The sequence below is a fragment of the Bos taurus genome, chromosome 15 (assembly GCF_002263795.3).
Source record: "Bos taurus isolate L1 Dominette 01449 registration number 42190680 breed Hereford chromosome 15, ARS-UCD2.0, whole genome shotgun sequence".
In the NCBI taxonomy this organism is placed as follows: domain Eukaryota; kingdom Metazoa; phylum Chordata; class Mammalia; order Artiodactyla; family Bovidae; genus Bos; species Bos taurus.
This window is the reverse complement of record NC_037342.1, coordinates 55,868,455-55,889,040: the sequence shown is the minus strand read 5'-3', so window position 1 is coordinate 55,889,040 and position 20,586 is coordinate 55,868,455. Positions and strand designations below refer to the sequence as shown.

The window sequence follows — 20,586 nt, the reverse complement described above, 5'->3', positions numbered from 1 at the left end:
AAGGGTATGGTTTTTCCTGTGGTCATGTATGGATGTGAGAGTTGGACTGTGAAGAAGGCTGAGTGCCGAAGAATTGATGCTTTTGAACTATGGTGTTGGAGAAGACTCTTGAGAGTCCCTTGGACTGCAAGGAGATCCAACCAGTCCATTCTGAAGGAGATCAGCACTGGGATTTCTTTGGAAGGAATGATGCTAAAGCTGAAACTCCAGTACTTTGGCCACCTCATGCGAAGAGCTGACTCATTGGAAAAGACTCTGATGCTGGGAGGGATTGGGGGCAAGAGGAGAAGGGGACAACAGAGGATGAGATGGCTGGATGGCATCACTGACTCGATGGACGTTGAATCTGAGTGAACTCTGGGAGTAGGTGATGGACAAAGAGGCCTGACGTGGTGCGATTCATGGGGTTGCAAAGAGTTGGACACGACTGAGCGACTGAACTGAACTCAACTTCAACAAAATAATTGATCCAGTCACTAAACAACAAATAACCATGCAAATAACAGTAACAAATCACAAATGAGGGTAGAGGAAGACCTGTACCCAGTTACAACACACAATGTCTATTATCTATATATACAATCTAAAATGTCAATGTAAAATGTCTAAAATGTCCAGTTTTCAACAAAAACATCAGGAGGCATGCAAAAAAACAGGAAAATATGACCCACACAGGGGAAAAAAAGCAGTCAACAGAAACTGTGAGAGCAATCACGTGTCAGATTTAACAACAACAACAAAAAGGCTTCAAAACAGCCATTACACATATGTTCACAGAACTAGAGGAAAGCAGGATTACAGAAGTAAAAGAAGGTATGATAACAAAGTTGCATCAAATAAAGAATATTAATTAAGCAATAGAAATTACAAAAAAGAATCAAATGGAAAATGTAGAGCTGAAAAGTATAGTAATTGAAATAAAAAATTCACTAGAAGGGCTTAAGAGTAGATTTGAACGGGCAGAAAAATGAATTAACAAACTTAAAGATAGATCACTTACAGATTATGCAAGCTGAAGAATAGAAAGAAAAAAGAATGAAAAAAATGAACATAAATGTGAAACACCAGTAAGTACACAATACATATGTAACTACAAAAAGGAAGGAACAGAGAGAAAAGGGGACATTCAAAGAAACAATGGCTGAAAATGTCCCAAATTTATTGAAAAGCAGTAACTTACACATCAGGAAGCTGGACAAACACTAAAGAAGATAAATACAAAGAGATCCACAAACAGGCATACCACACTTAAAATGCTGAAAGTCAAAGACATGGAGGAAATCCAAAAAGCATCAAGAGAACAACAATTTTTCATTTACAACGGAACTGCATCCAGGTTCGAAACTGACTTTTCAGTGGAAACAATGGAGGCCAGGAGGCAGTAGAAATATGTGTTCAAAGTGTCAAAGAAAATCCATCAACCAAGAAGCTGATATTCAGCAAAGCTATCTTTCAAATATTGCAGATGTAATAGTCTTTACCAAATAAAAATGAAGCGAATTTGTTGCTAACTGACCCCTTACAACAGACACTGAAAGAAGTTCTATGAATAGAAGGAACTAGAAACAAAACAATGATATTCACTCTTGCCAGTTATATTCAAAATTTTACCATTCTAATCAGGGAAATCAGGCAAGAAAAAGAAATACAAGGCATCCTGATTGTAACAGAAGAAACTATCTCTATTTGCAGATGATTTGATTATTTCATATAGAAAATCCTAAGGAATTCACTAAAAACTATTAGGACTAAAAGTGAGTTTAGCTAAGTTGCAGATGTAAAATCAATAGATTCAGTTGCATTTCTATACTAATCCAAGTAACTAGAAAAATAAAATACTTAAAAATAAATTAACAAAAGTGTAAAGTTAATACACTGAAAACCACTCATTTCAACAGTGTTGAAAGAAATTAAAGATCTAAATAAACACAGAAACATCCCATGTTCATGGATCAGAAGATTTAATATTATAAAGATGGTAATACTCCTTGGCTGATCTACAGATTCAAAGCAAACCCATGAGATTTTCAGCTTTCTCCTTTGTAGAAAGTGACAAGCTGATTTCAAATTTCATACAGAATCGCAAGGGACTCAGAACAGCCAAAACATCTTTTAAAAAACAACAGAACAGGAATATTCACACTTCCTGATTTCAAAGCTTAATATAAACCAATGGTAATCAAATCAGCACAGAGACAGACGTATAATGGAATACAATTGAGAATCCTGAAATAAAGTCATACACGTTTTCAGTGGATTTTCCACAAGGGTACTGAGATCATTGAATGAAGGAACAGTCTTTTTTAAAAATGGTATTGGGATAATCAAAGCTCAATATGCAAAGAATGAAGTGGGATCCTTACTTCACACCATTACAAAATTAATCAAAATAGATCAGAGATCTAAATTTAAGAGGTAAAAGTATCAATCTCTTAGGAAAAACATAAGGATAATCTTCATAACCTAGGATCTGGCAAAAGATTCTTAAATAAGATACCAAAAGTACAAGCAACACAAGAAAAAAATCAACTGTATATCATCAAAATTAAAGGCACTTGTGCTTCAAAGGACACCATCAAGAAATGAAAAAACGACCCACAGAATGGGAGGAAATGTTGGAAGTTTATGTATCTGATAAAGGCTTAATATCTAAAATATGTATAGCAAAAAAAAAAAACCACCTTTCAGTTCAATAATAAAAAGACAAATAACTCAATTTAAAAATGGCAAAAGATATAAATAGACATTTCTCCAAGGTAGATATAAAAAGGGCCAATAATCACATGAAAAGACACTCAACACTATTAGTTATCAGAGAAACACAAATCAAAACCACAATGAAATATCACTTCACACTTCACACAAAGTACTAGTTGCTAGAATCCAAAAATCAGAGACAAACAAGTGTTATCAATGAACAAGTGGATAAACAGAATGTGCAAATATTATTTGGCCATAAGAGGGAATGAAACACTAATACATTCTATTTCATAAATGAACCTTGAAATCATTGTGAAGTAAAAGAAGCCAGTCACAAAAGATCACACATTAAATGACTGCATTCACATAAAAACCCAGAATACAGAAATCTAGAGACAGAAAGTAGATTAGTGGTTGCTTAAGACTAAGAGGTTGTCATGGTGGGACTTCTTTTGAAAGTGATGAAAATATTCTAAAAATCAACTGTGGTGATGGTTGTACATATCTGTGAATATACGGAGTGAGTGAAAGCTGCTCAGTCATGTCCGACTCTTTGTGATCCTACGGCTGTAGCCCACCAGGCTCCTCTGTCCATGGAATTCTCCAGGCAAGAATACTGGAGTGGGTAGCCATTCCATTCTCCAAGGGATCTTTCTGACCCAGCAACTGAATCCAGATCTCCTACACTGTAGGCAGATTCTTTACCATCTGAGCCACCAAGGATATACTACCTACCATTAAATAGTACTCTAAATGGGTTGAATGGTAGGTGAATTCTCTCTCAATAAAGCTCTTTTTTTAAAAAAATTCCAGAGCATTTTGAAAAGGAAAACTTTACACTTCTTTCTTGAAAGCACATATACCATTGAAACTAAAGCCTGACAGAGACTGCAGGCAAAAAGAAAACAAGAGATCAATTTCCCTATGACTACTGATCCATTGTACTATCCATACCTCATACTAGCTGTGAGGCAGTGACCAAATGGTACAAAGTTCCAGTCAAAAGGTACAAACTTACAGTTAAAAGACACATAAGTGCTGGGGATGTAATGTACAGCATGATGACTATAGTTAACAGTACTGCACTGTATACTGCAAGTCGCTGGGAGTAAATCTTAAAAGTTCTCATCACAAGAAAAAACCCTGCAACTATGTGTGGTGATGATGCTTATTGGAGTAATCATTTTGTTATATATATATATATATATATATATATATATATATATATATATCATCAAATCATTATGCTACATATAAAGCTAATACAATGTTATATCAATTACATCTTAAAAAAATAATAAAATGTTCCTATCAAGAAAGTAAACAAAAAATTGAAAATATCAGGATCTCCCAAAGTCCTGTTCTACTCTGAAATAAAATATAGATTCCATGGAGGAAAAAAAAAAATCAATTTTCTTTTCTTAAAGATATTAAGTATGTTATGAGGCATTTAATCTCCTTAAATCTAAGACTCTATCCTATCTGCCTTTCTAGTCAATACCTTTATGATTCAGTAACTTACGTTATTGTCTCCTACCCTTGAGTGCCCAATGTGCTAGCACCCTGTGCTAGAGAGGATTTCAATAAACTGTTACGCCACATTTCTTCACTGTACACAGTGTCTTTTAATCTTAGTACCTCTGCCTAGCACCTAGCAACTCATGCCAAATTCACAATATGACCTCTAACACAAGACTCCCCAGACTAATTTTTCTACTGCTCACTTCTCATAACCCCAGTAGGCTCCAGAGTATAGTTCTAAAATCTGGGTTTGTTTCCTCTGCTTCCTTTTATCTCTCCTGAAAGTTCACTGAAGAAAACCTGTTCCTCCTGTGCAAACTGCTTTTTCATTCTTCTCTATTCCCAAGCATCAGTTTCCTCTATATAAATATCCCCAACATGAGGGCCTCAGAATATACTTTGGAATTAAAACTCTTGTGCTTAAGGAGCCTATATGTGGAAGTAAATCCATATATATTATTACAATTTTCAGAGAACTGGTGACTGGGGAAGAATTACCATCTCCTATAAACATTTTTCCATTTACCTGACTCCTGTTTGATTTGAATGGTAGGCTTGATACCCGGTGGCAAAGGAGACTGCTGAGGCTGCTGCTGATGAGATACTGGAGAAGGCTGGGCCACCTGTTGCTGTGTCTGTTGCTGCACTTGATGTAACTGCTGCTTAGGAGACTGCTGATGCTGTTTAGGAAACTGTGCAAGAATCTGAGTTGGGGCACCCACTAAGCTTTTGGGAGAAGGAAGTCTGGTTGATGCCATTTTGATTGCTGACGTAGATACACCTATAGAAAAGTAAGGAAAAGAACATTTAAAATTAAAGCATAATTAAAACTACTTCTGGTTATTATAGTAGATAATAATTTAAAACTAGGTAAATCAAAGAAACAATGATTATCCAACACCTAGGGTCAGATATAATGTATGTAGTATTTTACATATCTGATATCTAGTCCTCAAACTTTGCAAGAGAGGCATCATTGCTCCAACACTCAAAAAACTAATTCATTTTCCCTTGGTGAAGAGTCAAAACAAAAGAAACATCAACCAGCACATTCTCACTCATCTCTCAATAGGTTTTTCTCTTGGAAAATATAGATTCTCAATGTGAATAAAAGAACAAAAGCAAACTAAGTTTGGTTTTGTTTTTTGCAAACTAAGTTTTGAATACAGTTTTTTAAATATTGCTTTTCAGGTTTTAATGAGTCAATTTAAAAATGGCGTTAGACAAAATAATTCATACTGAAACATTCACCTTTTATTATTTAGCATGGTAAAGCAGCTCTTCTGTATCTCATTTCCAATAAAGTAAATATCAGTTGTTTCTTGAGAACTGGGTCATTAAATAATCATGTGGAAAGGTACAAGTGGGCATACTATTTAATATATCCATAGCAAAAAATTCTCATGATAAGAGTATTTAAGAAATTTTTCAGTGCAATGCTAGTATTAGCAAGCATGCACAGGAAGCAAATACCAACAATTTTCACTACAGATGTTATGAGTTTGAGAAAAATTATTCCCTCTCCCAGATTTTTCATCAGTAATTTTACAATTCATCAACAACACAAGAGGACTATTATCTGTAATGAAGAGAAACTGATAAATTAATAACCTAATCATAAAAATCTAATTATCAAACAGGCTATTTCACACCTTCCTCCCCCACAGCCCTATTATGACATTTATATTGCATTACAGAAAAAAAATTTAAATATCACATTTGTATGTAAAATGTTTCTGGAGAATAATAAAAATGAAGAAGAAATCTTAAGACACTCCAACTCAGTTTTCCTGTATGTTGAGTTTACCCTGCACTATAATTCTCTAAGGGTTGTTTAACGGATCAGGTAAAACCACAGATTGAGGAATATTTTGAGAGAAGACAAAAGAAAGATGCAGTTAGAATCAGCTCAAGGGCTTACTCATCTTATTTACACATTATTCTTCCACCTTGCTCACCTCCATCCCTCCCTGACTGCTAGGATTTTAGTGACATGTGTCTGCTATATTGCTTAGTTTTACTGAACTAGATTATCTCTGGAGCCCCTTTCAAGTGCCAACGTTTTAAAACTTAATGAATATAAAGTGTTATTCAAGTGAAAGTATTTTTAAACTATCTGAAAACTTTAACCTTTACACTGCATTAATGAACTCTTGTATTAACTGAGGTAAACTGTGCACATGAGGAATCTAACCAATCTATGTTCTCTACATCCTTTTATACAGGAGCACATTTGAATTGACAGGGTTGAGGAATTTCATAACAAGAGGATTTCATGAAACAGAAATGGAAAATGGGAATTGGGTTCAGGGCCAGACTAAAAAGACAAATACAGTAAAGAGAACAGGAGTATTAGTGTATACAACAAAATAGGAAGTACCATGTTACTTAGGTTGAAGTGCAATCAAGGAGGAAAATAAAAGCAGAAGACTGTCACAATATTTGGTAAGGTAATTCATCAAGTCTATAAAACATCATTAGAAGAATGAGACAAAAGAAATTTCTCTCACCAAAGTAAGAGAAAAGACAATGGCAACAGGATTTATCTGAGAAACAATAAAAAGTAGAAAAATAATAGTGATCAATCTGAGTAATAAATAATAGTCCATTCTTCTGTTAATGAAGAACAAGAGTCAGATGAATTTAAGAGATAAGATAAAAAAGGTTATTTATGACTTATAGTCTGATAAATACTATATGAAAACTAGAGGGGATAAAAGGGAAGAATCATGTTGTGATACATACTGAAGTATTTATAACCAAAATTATGATATTTAGGATTTGCTTCAAAATATTCTGGGTCAGGAATATGTAGAGGAAAAAAGCAGGTATAGATGAAACAAGACTGACCATGTGTTGCTCATCACTGAAGCTGGGTAATGGGCACATGGGTATTCATTTTACTATTCTATCTGCTTATGTGCTTGCAATTTTCCATAATAAAAAAGAAAATTTCAGTTATCCTATTTCGTAGATGACCAATTCAGTATAAACATTCTAATTGGTAGAATTTAGGACTTCTTATATTCCAAATATGTAGTTCCTCTCCATACACATGAGCCAACCATACACAATTCCCCTAAACTCTGCTTTTAGAGCCAGTCAGATGATATCACTTAAATGGCAGAAAGCAAAGAGGAACTAAAGAGCCTCTTAATGATGGTGAAAGAGGAAAGTGAAAACGCTGGCTTAAAACTCAACATTCAAAAAACTAAGATCATGGCATTTGATCCCATCACTTCATAGCAAATAGATGGGGAAACAGTGGAAACAGTGACAGATTATTTTTCTGGGCTCCAAAATCACTGCGGATGGTGACTGCAGCTATGAAATTAAAACATGCTTGCTCCTTGGAAGAAAAGCTATGACAAGCCTAGACAGTGCATTAAAAAGCAGAAACATCACTTTGCTGACAAAAGTCCACATAGTCAAAGCTATGATTTTTTTCAGTAGTCACGTATGGATGTGAGAGCTGGACCATAAAGAAGGCTGAGTGCTAAAGAATTGATGCTTTCTAATTGTGGTGCTGGAGAAGACTCCTGAGAGTCCCTTGGACTGCAAGATCAAAACAGTCAATCCTAAAGGATATCAACCCTGAATATTCATGGGAAGGACTGATGCTAAAGTTGAAGCTCCAATCCTTGTCCATGTGATTCAAAGAGCCAACTCATTGGAAAAGACCCTAATGTTGGGAAAGACTGAGGGCAACAGAAGCAGGTAATAGAGGATAAGATGGCTGGACAGCATCACTGAGTCAATGGACATGAGCTTGAGCAAACTCCAGGAGATAGTGAAGGACAGGGAAGCCTGGTGTGCTGCAGTCCATGCGGTCACAAAGAGTCAGATACGACTTAGCGCCTGAACAACTACACATATTAACATGGCGTCCTCCACCAGGTCTTATTGTTACTAAGACTCTTCCCCCTCCACCACCAGCTGCCCCTAGAAGAATAACCAGAAACAGATACATCAGCTCTAAAACAGTTTGTCTTTAGTCCCCAAAAGAAGCAGACGCTGAATGCCATAGTGCCCCAGGTACCTACAAAGAAGCTACTGAAGAAGCCCTGCACTCAGATCACAACTGCAGTTTATATATTACCACTTCTGCTAACATTTACCTTTTTCTAAGAAAATGCCTTAATTTCTTAGCCCTTATATCTAAATTAAGTATCTCAAACAAAAACTCAAAATAATCATACACTTTCCTTGGAGTATCTACATTTGGATAGTTTCCTTTTGTATCTCTCATGCTCTACTGAAATCCACTGAATTTAGGAGAAATCTCTGAGATGTCCTGTCCAGCTCTCCTATGACGACTTAGGGCTCAAAGATATACAGGATGCTAAGAAACAAAGGAGAAAATAGGGAAGTCAAAGTCACAGGTTCCCAAAAGATTCAGAAGATACCTGGAGAAAATTAAGAATGAAAAATGGAAGCATGGAATATTCATTTGCCTAAAGGTATTTCAATAATAACGAAGAGAAATACCAGTCAGTCAAACCAGTCAATCCTAAAGAAAATCAACCCTGAATATTCGGTGGAAAGACTGATGCTGAAGCTGAAGCTCCAATATTTGTGCCACCTGATGCAAAGAGCCAACTCACTGGAAAAGACCCTGATGCTGGGAAAGATTGAAGACGGGAAGAGAAAGGAACGACAGAGGACAAGATGATTGGATAGCAACACCGACTCAACGGACATGAGTTTGAGCAAACTCTGGGAGATGATGAAGGACAGGGAACGCTGACATGCTGCAGTCCATGGGGTCGCAAAGAGTCGGACACAACTGGGTGACTGAACAACAAGAGAAATACCCTTCTTTTCTCAAATAACAATTTCACAAAAGGGAAATGTGCGTGTGTTGTTGGGGGGCGGGGATTAAATCAGAAGCTTGGTATGAACACTACTATATATAAAACAGATAATCAACAAGGACCTACTATATATATAGCACAGGGAACTCTATTCAATATTCTGTGATAATCTATAAGAGAAAAGAAACTAAAGAAGAATGAATCTATGTATAACTGAATCACTTTGCTGTACACCTGAAACTAACACATTGTAAATCAATTATACTCCAATAAAATTAAAATATTATGAAAAAAAATTCCATACACTACAGGGACAGAATTTCGTGATGAATTACCACTTACCTTGTGCTACTGTTGACATGACCACAGATGGTGTGGAAGAAACCACAGCTGTTACTGCAACTGTATTAGGAATAGGTGATGGTGTAGAACTGCTGCTGCCACTGCTGCTACTACTGACCAGAGAGGACTGTGAAGCAGTTATAACCACTGGTGGCTTCTGAGTTGTGGAAGCAATGACTGATGTTGGTACAAGCTTAGTGACTGCTGCATAGTTATGGGATTTGGAGAGAATGTTGGGCACGAAGGTTGAACTTGGTGATGTGGTCACTATAATAACCTAAGGAAGGTAAAATAAGTTATTTTCATGTACCTATCACACTACTAATGTATCCAGACTCACAGTTTATACAATTTAAAAATAGCTTATGAAACACAATGAAGCAATTCAAGAAAAAGAAATTTACAACTAAAAATATATGAAAGCTTTCCTTTACTAGTGATCATCAATATTTATTTAAAAGAAACAACTTTTACTAACCAAACATTTTAAAAGACAACATTCAATGCTGTACAGATGCAGCATTTCAATATGCTCAGGAAGTATAAACTGGTATAATTTTTCTAGAAAATAATTTGGATAGTCATTCATTTATAAATATTTGTTGAGCATCTACTATGTGCCAGGCATGGTTCTAGAGGCTGAGGCTAGTGGAATGAACAAAACAGAAAAATTTCTAATTTCCATTAAACTACAGTCCAGTAAGGGGAGAAAAATAGTAAACGAGTAGAAAAATATATGTCATGTTGAGATAAATGGAAGACACAATAAAGCAGGGCAGAAAACAAAAGAAAAAGGGGGTGGTATACAGTTTTTTATAAAATGTTCAATGAAGATCTCTCTGACAAGGTGATAAATAAGCAGAAACTCCAAGTAGGGGTTGAATCACACTGCTACCTAGAGGAGAGCATCCAATGGAACAGGGAACAGCGAATAATAAGCTCCTGAGGGAGAAACAAGCTTGGTATGTTCAAGAAACCTCAAGGACCTAATAAATTGGATTGGAATTTATAAGACAGAGAGTAGTAGCAGACAGGCTTAGTAAAGTAATGGGGGACTAGATGATGTAAGACCATGTTGATATGTATACCCTTGATATACGATATGATGAAAATGGCATTTTATCTCTGTGGTCTTCCTTCTAAAAACCCGTAACCATAATCTAATCATAAGAAAAACACGAGATAAATTAAAGAAGTGGGGCATACTACAAAATATCTGACTAGTCCACAAAACTGTCAAGGTCCTCAAACACAAGGAAAGTATGAAAAACTTTCACAACCAAGAGGAGTCTAAGAAGACATAACAAGAAAATGTAATGTGGTATCCTGGAACAGAAAAAGACAATAGGTAAAAACTAGAGAAATCTGAATAAACCATGGGCTTTATTAATATTAATGTATCAATACTGGTTTATTAATTGGAGCAAATGTACCATATTAACACAAAATGTAAGAACAAGGGAAACTGAGTGCAGAGTATATGAGAACTCTCTGTACTATTTTTTCAATTTTCCTATAAATCCAAATCTGTTCAAAAAAATAAAGTACTTTTTACAAAGCACTACTCAATTTGCTAGGTGAAAAGTACAGCCAGGCAGAGACAGGAGAAACAGGAAGACAAATTAGGAGACTCCTGAAAACCAAGCAGAGAAGATGGTGACCAAAATGTCTGTAGTAAAACTGACAAAAAGTGAACAAATTCTGAATATATTTAAAGGAAAACCAACTTGATTTGCTCACAGACACAGAAAATGGAGGGAAAAAGAGGCAGGATAGAGACTTCAAGGTTAACCACTAGGACTTGAAAAATGTAGGTGACAGAGGAGAAAGCATTTCAGAAAGAGGGAACAGGATGGCGCAAAAGATCAAAGGTAGGAATTAGTCTGATGTATTTAAAAACAGAAAAGAGAGCCAGTGCAGCAAAAGCATACAAGGCAAGGAAGGGTTACAAAAGTAAGCAGAGGCCAGATCAAATTTGCAAACCAGAGTAAAGAATCTAAATTTTATACTAAGTATAATGGGAAGCCATGGGAAGATTTTAAGTAAAGAAATAGCAAAACCTGATTTATAGTTTAAAATATCATTCTAGTTGCTAGGTGATGAGAGTTAAGAGTGGAAGCAGTGAGACTAGTAAAGAAGTCACTGCAGTAGACTAGGCAAGAAATGGGAGAGGCTGCTCGGACTAGGGTGTTAGTAGTCAAAGAGAAGTGATCAGATTCAGATTACTTTAAGACAAAGAGTCAACAGGACTTGCTGATGTATGGAAATGGCAGAGTTGAGGAAAAGAAGAGAATCAAGATTAGCTCCTAGAGCTAATACACACTGGTTTACTGAAATCTCCTAACAATTTTACCACAGAGATTACTATTATTATCCCCATTTTACAGTTGAGAACACAAAACCATTTATAAATCTGTAGTATCAGCTTTATTCTGGGCAAGAATAATGGTAGTTTAGTGATACCCCAAATGATACTAAGTGAATTTTTCCTCTTTAACCAGAATTACTTTTTACCTACCTAGGACAGAAAATTGTTTTGAAAAACCCAAAGAATTTAAGAGAGAAATTCTTTTTTTTAATTTTTGTATCAGTCCTAAAGAATGTCTGAAATTAAATCAGTAAGTCAAACTTACTGATGTCTGTCTGTACTCAGTACTGACATCTCAAAGAAGCTTTGACGTCATATCATTATTATTATATATTCCAGTGTTAGAGAATTCTAAGTAGTGTCCATTACTTTAAGAAGTTTGTTGATTATTTGAGGAGTCAAGAGACATATGAGTCTTGACCAGCAAAAACCTCTATAGAGCTGACCAGTGTACTTCTACATAGACTCAATCAGCAAACCTCTACATAGCACTACTACAAACACAATCATTAGCCTTCATATAAACTGAGAAGTAGACCAATATGGTGAAAAGACCCGAAGTTAAGAGTCAAATGAACCTGAGAACTCTGAGTAGAGAATCTCTGCTACTAACTAATGGTAGGGCCCCGGATATGTGAAAACCTCTATGTTCCAATTTTCATCTATAAAATAGGGATAATAATACTTACCTTACAAACCATTATAAGGCTTAAGTGAGATAATGATGTGAAGCATCTAACATAGTGCTAGGCACATAGCAGGTGGTCAATATTTGGCAGTTTACAAATGGTACTTAATAGTATCTTATTACTACTACTTAATAAATGTTAGAAGGATATCAGTAAAGCTGTTATAGATCAAATCAACCTGAAAATTAAATTTTTAATATATCAAATTAATGTGGAAATTTATTTTAATGTACTCTATTTTTGTTTCATTAAAAAATTTTATATATCTTTTTCCCAAATTCTGATACTCCTGAGAATCCAAAGAGCTCACAGTTACTATCAACTAGCCAAGCCAATTAATAGTAGTAATAGTAATGGCAGGTTTCATATTTGCCAATTCTGAACTAATAGTAGTACCTTCCTAGAGCACAGTTTTTAAAGGGACTCTGTGGCACAGATGAGAATTAGCCAAGGCTTGGCAGGAAAGTTGCCACACTTAACAGGCAATATCTGTCATGGGTAGGGAAAGGGAAGCATTCACACTTGGGTCAAATATTTTTAATTTTAGAACTAGAGTATACATGTAGACTTCTAATATTGAGACAATAACATTTCAGCAAAATAAATAGAGAATCTTTGAAAGCATGTTTTAGATTATAGGTATAAACGATAAAATATACTTTGAGATTTCAGTCTGCAAGCTAATTTCTGATTTGAAAAGGGGTTATCCAAAATTAGAGATCCACCTTGAAGAAAATTTACTTGTACTTCAGTTACGTGTTACAATAAGGAAAACAAAGGGATTTTGAAACCAAGAGAACCAAACAGTGTTTATTCAGGCCATAATTCAAATTACTGACCTTCTAGCACTCACAAAAACTCCTTAAGAGTGCTGGGACTTGCACCCTAAGGATAAAATGAAAAATATCAATCAAGCATGTGAAAGCATAAAGCTATATTCTGTTGCTTTGTTTATATAAGTGTTGTACCAATGTTATACTTAAAATGAAGGCATCACATTAACACAGGTGGAAATTTGTCTACCCTGAAAATACATGACCTATTTGAGTTTGAATCAAGTCCACAAATTCATAAATAATTATACTTAATGTAAAGTAATTCCTAAGTTGACTTCCATAGGATTTGTGAGAAATCCAAGGTGAATAGAATAATGGTAACAGCTTTACAGAGATTTCAAAAAAATCCAATTATCCAGCAAAAGGAAAACAAAAAACATACCAAAAATCCAGTGTATCTATTAGTCCTACCCACATTCAGCTTCTCCAAGAAATAACAAAATTAATGGCACTGAATACACATGAAGAGTATAGTTTTGCACCTAAAACAAAATAAATACTAGATACTTAGCAAATATTTGTGGAATGAATAGGTCTTAATTTTATTTTTTTTTTGGCTGTGCTAGGTCTTCATTGCTGCACAGGCTTTCTCAAGGTATGGCAAGTGGGGGCTATTCTAGTTGCAGTGCGTGGGCTTCTCATTGCAATGGCTTCTCTTTGGAACACAGGCTCCAGGGCATGCAGGCTTCAGCAGGTGTGGCACATGGACTCAGTAGTTATGGCTCCCGGGCTCTAGAGCACAGGTTCAGTAGTTGCAGTAAAGGGGCTTAGTTGGTAAATGGCATGTGGGATCTTCTGGGAGCAGGAATTGAACCCATGTCTCCTGTACTGGCAGGCGGATTCTTTACCACTGAGCCACCAGAAAAGCCAATTTAATTTGTTTTACATGTTTATTCAACACAGTAGGACAAATCTAAGGTTCTAAGCCTGGAATATTATGGGATGACTCATGCATGACTTTGGAGATAAATATGTCCTCTTATGAGCATTACAAGTCTGACAACCTCAACTATCCATTTTCAATTGACAATTCAGAAGAAAAGGAAAAATTAAAATTAAAAAGTTCACCAATTTCACTTATAGGTGAGCCCCCATCTATTATAAGAATTTCTACACAGGTTTACTAAGAAGACTGGAAAGTTAATTTAAATGTCAGGTGACATTTACTGAGTATTCATCATATGTACTATGTTAAGTACTTTCCACGAATCATCTCAATTAAGTAGTAAGCACTATTATTATCTTTGTTTTTAAAGGAAACTGAGGCTCAAGAGAGATTGAGAGCAACTACTAGAACCATATATACTTATTCATTCAACAAATATTAGTTAACACCTACTGCATGTCAAGCGCTGTTCTAAACACTAGGAAATAGTAATGAATAAGACCAAGTCTCTACCTTCAGTAACTTATACTGTATGGGAGAAATAGAAAATAAACAAATAAGTAACATAATGTCAACTAGTTATAAGTATAATGAATAAAAGTAAAATAAGACAGAATAAGGAAATAAAAGGACATAGACTAGAGGTGGGTGCTCTTTTAGGTATAACTTTGCTACATTATTTCTCAAATATCAAAAGAGCAGAAGAGAAGAGGGAGATGAGAAGAGAATTACTGATAAAATGGATCCAGCAAAGAAGGTAGTACAAATTTACAGAAGTAGATTTAAATATTCTTGGAGTATAGCAGGCTAAAGACACCTAGTATCCAGCTAGCCCAGAAAACAATAATTAAAATGTATAAAAATTGATATTCAGAAAGATTACCCTGGAGCCATCAAATACAAATACAAAAATTATGTTCAGTGTAACATTTAAGAAGTCAGCAAAAATAGTCAATTTCTATATATTAAGGGGGAGGCTTAGTGAAATAAATTCATTATTTGGAACAGTTCATTCCCAATAGTATAAATAAATTTTTTTTTAAAGTTCACTGACTTGACTTATAGGTTTATCTCTTCCAGTAAAATATTTTTATATAAGTCTACCAAAAAAGATTAGCAAGTTAGTGTTAGGTAACACTGCTTTCCATTAAAACACCAGCAAGGGAAGAGACCTAACATTTTTTGAGTACATACATTTTGTGTACTTTAAAATACCCAATCTCGGGAATTCCCCGGTGGTCCAGTGGCTAAGACTCTGTGCTCCCGATACAGGGGGGCTGGGTTCGATCCCTGAGTGTCAGGGAACTAGTTCCCATGTGCCACAACTAAGACTCTATGCAGCCAAATAAATAAAAATAAATATTAAAAATAAAATACCCAGTCTCATTTAATCCTCACAATAACCTTATAAAATAGGTATTATCCTCATCTCACAGATGGATAAACAGATTTAGAAAGGTTAATTTATCTCAAGTCATACTGCAAGACCTGGGGTTCTAACCCAGGCCTCTTTGACTATAAAAATCCTTACCTGATTTTTAATACTAAACTATGATGCCTCATCCTAAGACTGAAGACAAAATTATATTCCACCAATCAATTCATTATCATTTCTAGTTTATCAAGAAAATTAAAATTTTGACATCTTTCCAAGAAACTTCTTTAAATGAAAGTTATCATGGATCTAAAGACTTAAAAGTAGGAAAGCAAACTACTGAAAACAAGAATTCACCTCTACTCCTTCCCCCAAATCCCTCTAAAACAGTATGAAGGGATTTTTCAGAAGGGGCACATAAACCCAAAAGGTTAAAATAGAAAGGAGACAACAGCTACCACGTTTTTGAAAAGTGGAAAACAGAAGTAATAACCAATCGAGCATACTCAAAAAACTGAACATCTAAGACCAGCAAGCAGAGAAACAAAAAATTAAGACAGCTTTCAGAGAATCCCAGAAAGACTCAGAAACTTGAGAGTACCAGATGCTTCTGAAGTGGGGGTAAGAGAGGGATTAAACAAATGGAAATCAGTTGAAAACCTGTTCAAGCAGCATTAAGATCCCCAGCTATCCTCCCCTATCCTAAAGGAAGACTAAAAACTTATTCTCTTGAGGGAGAGATTGAATCCAAGGGAATTTGATGATACAAGGCTGAGGAGAGTAAGTGCTATGGTGAAAACAGAGGGGTTTAGTAAAGTTTATGTACTGAATGATTAGACTATCCAGCCCTCTCCCTCCCTTCATTCCCAAAATATTGGCAGACAGGCTTACTACTGTAGGTGAAGACTAGAAGATTCTTCTCTAAAGAATCCGTCCAGAAAAAGCCTTAATGAGAATGACAACTGGTGGAGGTAAAGTGGTACTGAGTGTTTATCAACAGAACAGCCCAGCTAAGTCAACCCACAATGAAAGTCACCAGCCAGTTATGTCCCATCCAACTCACAAAGCTTTCATCAGCTTTTTAGTCCCCATTTCCATATATAGATGTGGCCAACGTTTAAGGAAACTTAAAGACAGAGATTAAAACAAATAAGTAAAAGAAATTTACAAGAGAGAAAATATCAAAGAAAAAAAAATTTTTTAATTATCGTATCATTAGAAAAGAACATAGTGACCATGAAAGAGCAAGATACTATTAAAAAAAAAAAAAAGGAATTTTCAGAGAGCAAGAAAGTTACTAGACATTTTAAACAGAAAAACCAAAATGAAAAATTCCAGACAAGTAATGAAGGATAAAGTTAAAAAATAAAGAAAATAATACTCACAGAGCATTTACTATGTGCCAGGCTCTATCCTACACATTTACATTTATTATTTCATTTGTTTACACTTAAAACCCTATAAAATAGATATATTATTCTCACTATTTTACCACAGAAAAACTTACATCAAGAGTTTAGTTTTCCTAAAGTCACATAACTAGTAAGTAGCAAAAAATGGGATTCAAAATTCAGGAAGTCTACTTCTAAAATCCAAGCTTTTAACTACTTTACTACAGTAGGAAAAGCAAACAAATGGAAATTGGGGATGAGAAAGATTGAAATTACAGGATCAATCTAGGCATTCAATATCCAGAATAAGAGGTGATCCAAAAAAAGACAGAGAAAAATCAAAGAAATAATTCAAGAAATTTTCCAGAATTGAAGGATATGAGTGACTAGAATAACAGGGGCCACTTGAGTCCACAACTCAATGGATAAAATAAAGACCCCAACCACGGAAAATTACCTTGAAGTTTCAGAACTCTGACAGTTACTAAGAGCTCTCCAAGAGAAAATGAGGGTCTGGAATAATAATGGCATTACTGGACTTCTCAAAAGCAACACTGTAAGCCAACAGCCAGTGAAGCAGCATCTTTTAATTCTCAAGGAAAACGATCTCCCACCTAGAATACTTACCTGCTAAATTGACATCAAGACAGTAGGAGGATAGAATATAAAGAAATTTTCAGTCTACCATGTAGGGTCTCAAAGACTTCCCAAGTGGCGCAGTGGTAAAGAATCCACCTGCAATGCAGGAGATGTGGAAGACATGGGTTCGATCCCTGGGTCAGGAAGATCTTCTGGAGGAGGAACCCACTCCAGTATGTTTGCCTGGACAATCCCATGGACAGAGTGGCCTGGAAGGCTACAGTCCACAGGGTTGCAAAGAGTCGGACACGACTTGAGTATATGCACATGCGTGCGCACGTGCACACACACACACGCACACACAAAAGGTCTGAACAACTCTACTTTCCACCCCACCCATACACCAAGAAGCTACTGGAGGATATACTTCAGCAAATTTGTAAATGAACCAAGAAAGGGGAAGATCAGAATGACAGTGAAGGGAGATCTTAGACACAGCAGTGTGTAACAAGCCTAGGGCACCATCAGTTTCCAGATTAGTGTCGGAAGTAGAGGGTTCTAATAACAAAACTGACCAAATACTGATGACTTGAACATACTGAGAGAAGAGTTTAGAAATGAATTAATGATAGCTTTCAAGGATTAAAAAATAAGATGATAACAATTATTCACTTAATCATATCCTTCCTTTCTTCTATGAAACACCTAACTCTGTCTGACAACTTCATTACTCTGGCAGCATAAATACTGAGTTCCTAAAGGTAAAGTTATCCAAATAGAGGCTGAAAGAATCCTCTATATTTTTTTTTCCAAACAGAACCATAAAAGTGAAATAAATGGAAGTCTTAGAAGATCTGCTAGCTATATCATATAGGGCAAGTCATGTGGCATCTCTGAGCCTCATCTACAAAAACATAAACAAAAAGTAAAATAATAATATCTAACCCAAAGCTTTATATGTAGAATTAAAGAAAGAGATGTGAACATTCCCACCATAATGCCAAGCACATAGTAAGTACTCAGTGCATGTTTGTTAAATCTGAATCACATTGACTGAAAGAGATTAAAGCAGCACCTGGCAGACAGAGATTCCCTCTACCACATACCTTCTGTGTTGTTGAGTTTGTCGTCTGTGTTGATGGTTTGGTGAAGGTTATTTTCACAGGAGACATGTGGGGTGGCAGGGAGTTGGCAATGCTCTGCATGATGTTGCTCATCTTAGGACTGCCACTCACAGGCACAGTGATCGTCTTCGAGACCGGAACGACAGCCTTTGGAACTTCCTTAAGGACAACAGGGGAGGAGCTGGAAGAGTTTGTTCGCCTTCGTTTTCTGGGTTTTTCATCTTCATCTGAACAGCTAACACCTGTAAGGCAATAACAACATCGTTAAATTTTATAGTGATCTAACCTTGTATTTATACTTCATTTTAAAATCATCGTGTCATCAGTCATCCTTGACCTCTCCCTTTGCCTCATGCCCAATCAGACAGTTCTATCAATCCTCCCTTAGGGGAGCTATCTCTGAGTCTTCCCGACTTTAACCCTACAGCCATGTCAGGCCTCCTTATCTCCTGCCTGTGTTTCAGCAACAACCTCCTAAAAGGTGTACATGATTCTAATTTCTCCACTTCCGTTCTACCTTTCAACCTACTACAAGTTATAAAAATCTCACATCTAATCATGCCAGTGCCCTGCCTCAAATCTTTTAGTTTTACCTCCCTACAAGATAAGCCACAAAAATCATTACTGTCTCATTCAAGGTCCCATATCCTTCTAAGAACACAGTACCCTATTCCACCCACCCTATAATCCTTGCAAATTGACATGCTCACCATTCCCCAAAGCCAACTTATCACATTCTCTATCCATGTGGAATCTCTATATACTCTTGTTCTTTGGGGAACACCAAGTATCATCAATGACCTCTTCATCATCCAGCAATCATCATCCTGTAAGCTATTTCCTCAGTGAAGCCTTCCCTTACTCCAAGCAATGCTAATCCATGTCGCCTCTGAGCTTGGAAAGCACTTCATACATTCTTTTTGGTATCACTTATCCCATGGCAATGTGGCAGTCAGTCTGCACATCTCCTGTTATGAAGGGACTCTCAGAGGGCAACAACTCAGTCTTACTGGTTTGTTTCCCTGGTACAGTGCCTTGCACATATGAAGTTAGGAGAATGAATGATTATATCTCAAACTAATGTTGCCTGTGTGATTTCTGAGAATAAAGCAATAAACTTTCAGTTACTTCAAGCTATATATTATGTGAAATACTTTCTTCATGTTTGGGATTCACTTCCAACATTTAAAAAACAATTAAAAAATAGACCTCTACAGTTATTTTAAAAAACCATTTTGGCTAAATTCACAGAAATCAGGTATAATACTCCCAAAGTTTAAAATTTTTCTTTACGTACTAAAGCCTCAATTGTCTTGTACTTAAGAAAAAAATCAAATGAAAAACAAAATTTTGCAATATACATAGGAAATCTTTATAAAGCAGACATTTACAAAAGCACTCAGCATGACTCATGGAATTGGTGATAAAACATAACTCCTTATACCTTTAAGTTTTAGACTCTAACCAAGACTGACATGACATAAAATTATTTCTGTCTAAAACTGCAAAGTCCACCTCTAAAAGTTACAAAGAAATTAAGTTTATAACTACATTGAGAAAAATGAAAGTCAAATAGTAATGATCTCGAGTTAACACTAAAAGCAAATCAATACTGACATAACAGACATTGAAAGCAAAAAATGAACTGGACATCAAAGTGCTTCACAGGGTAGAATCAAAGGGTTAACAACTGCAAATAAACCTCAAAAAATTACAGTCAACTAGAAATATGAAAGAAAGATGCTCTAGAATGCTTCACTGAAATTTAACAATTAGATGATATATTGCATAATTTTTAAAAACACTACAAAGACTACAATTACAAGAAAGGAATTCTTTACAATATTCAAAAACTAACCACTGCTTATAGCCAGTGGGCCAATGAATTAATCAGGAAGGCAGATCTAATTGGAGCCTACGCTGCAGCTTTTAGCCAAGATGGCCCTGATAACACTGAGAAT

The 20,586-nt window shown here is 35.7% G+C and overlaps 1 protein-coding gene across 15 annotated transcripts in view; it reads right to left on the bottom strand.

The window, feature by feature from the left end:
* Positions 1–20,586, bottom strand: part of EMSY (EMSY transcriptional repressor, BRCA2 interacting) — an 80,783-nt gene that overhangs the window by 44,637 nt on the left and 15,560 nt on the right. For all 15 annotated transcript variants that reach the window (XM_005216306.5, XM_005216314.5, XM_005216308.5 and 12 more), the window contains 3 exon segments: positions 18,608–18,867; positions 9,378–9,654; positions 4,748–5,002 (listed from right to left, as the gene is read on the bottom strand). In XM_005216306.5, the coding sequence (XP_005216363.1) occupies positions 4,748–5,002; positions 9,378–9,654; positions 18,608–18,867 (792 nt within the window).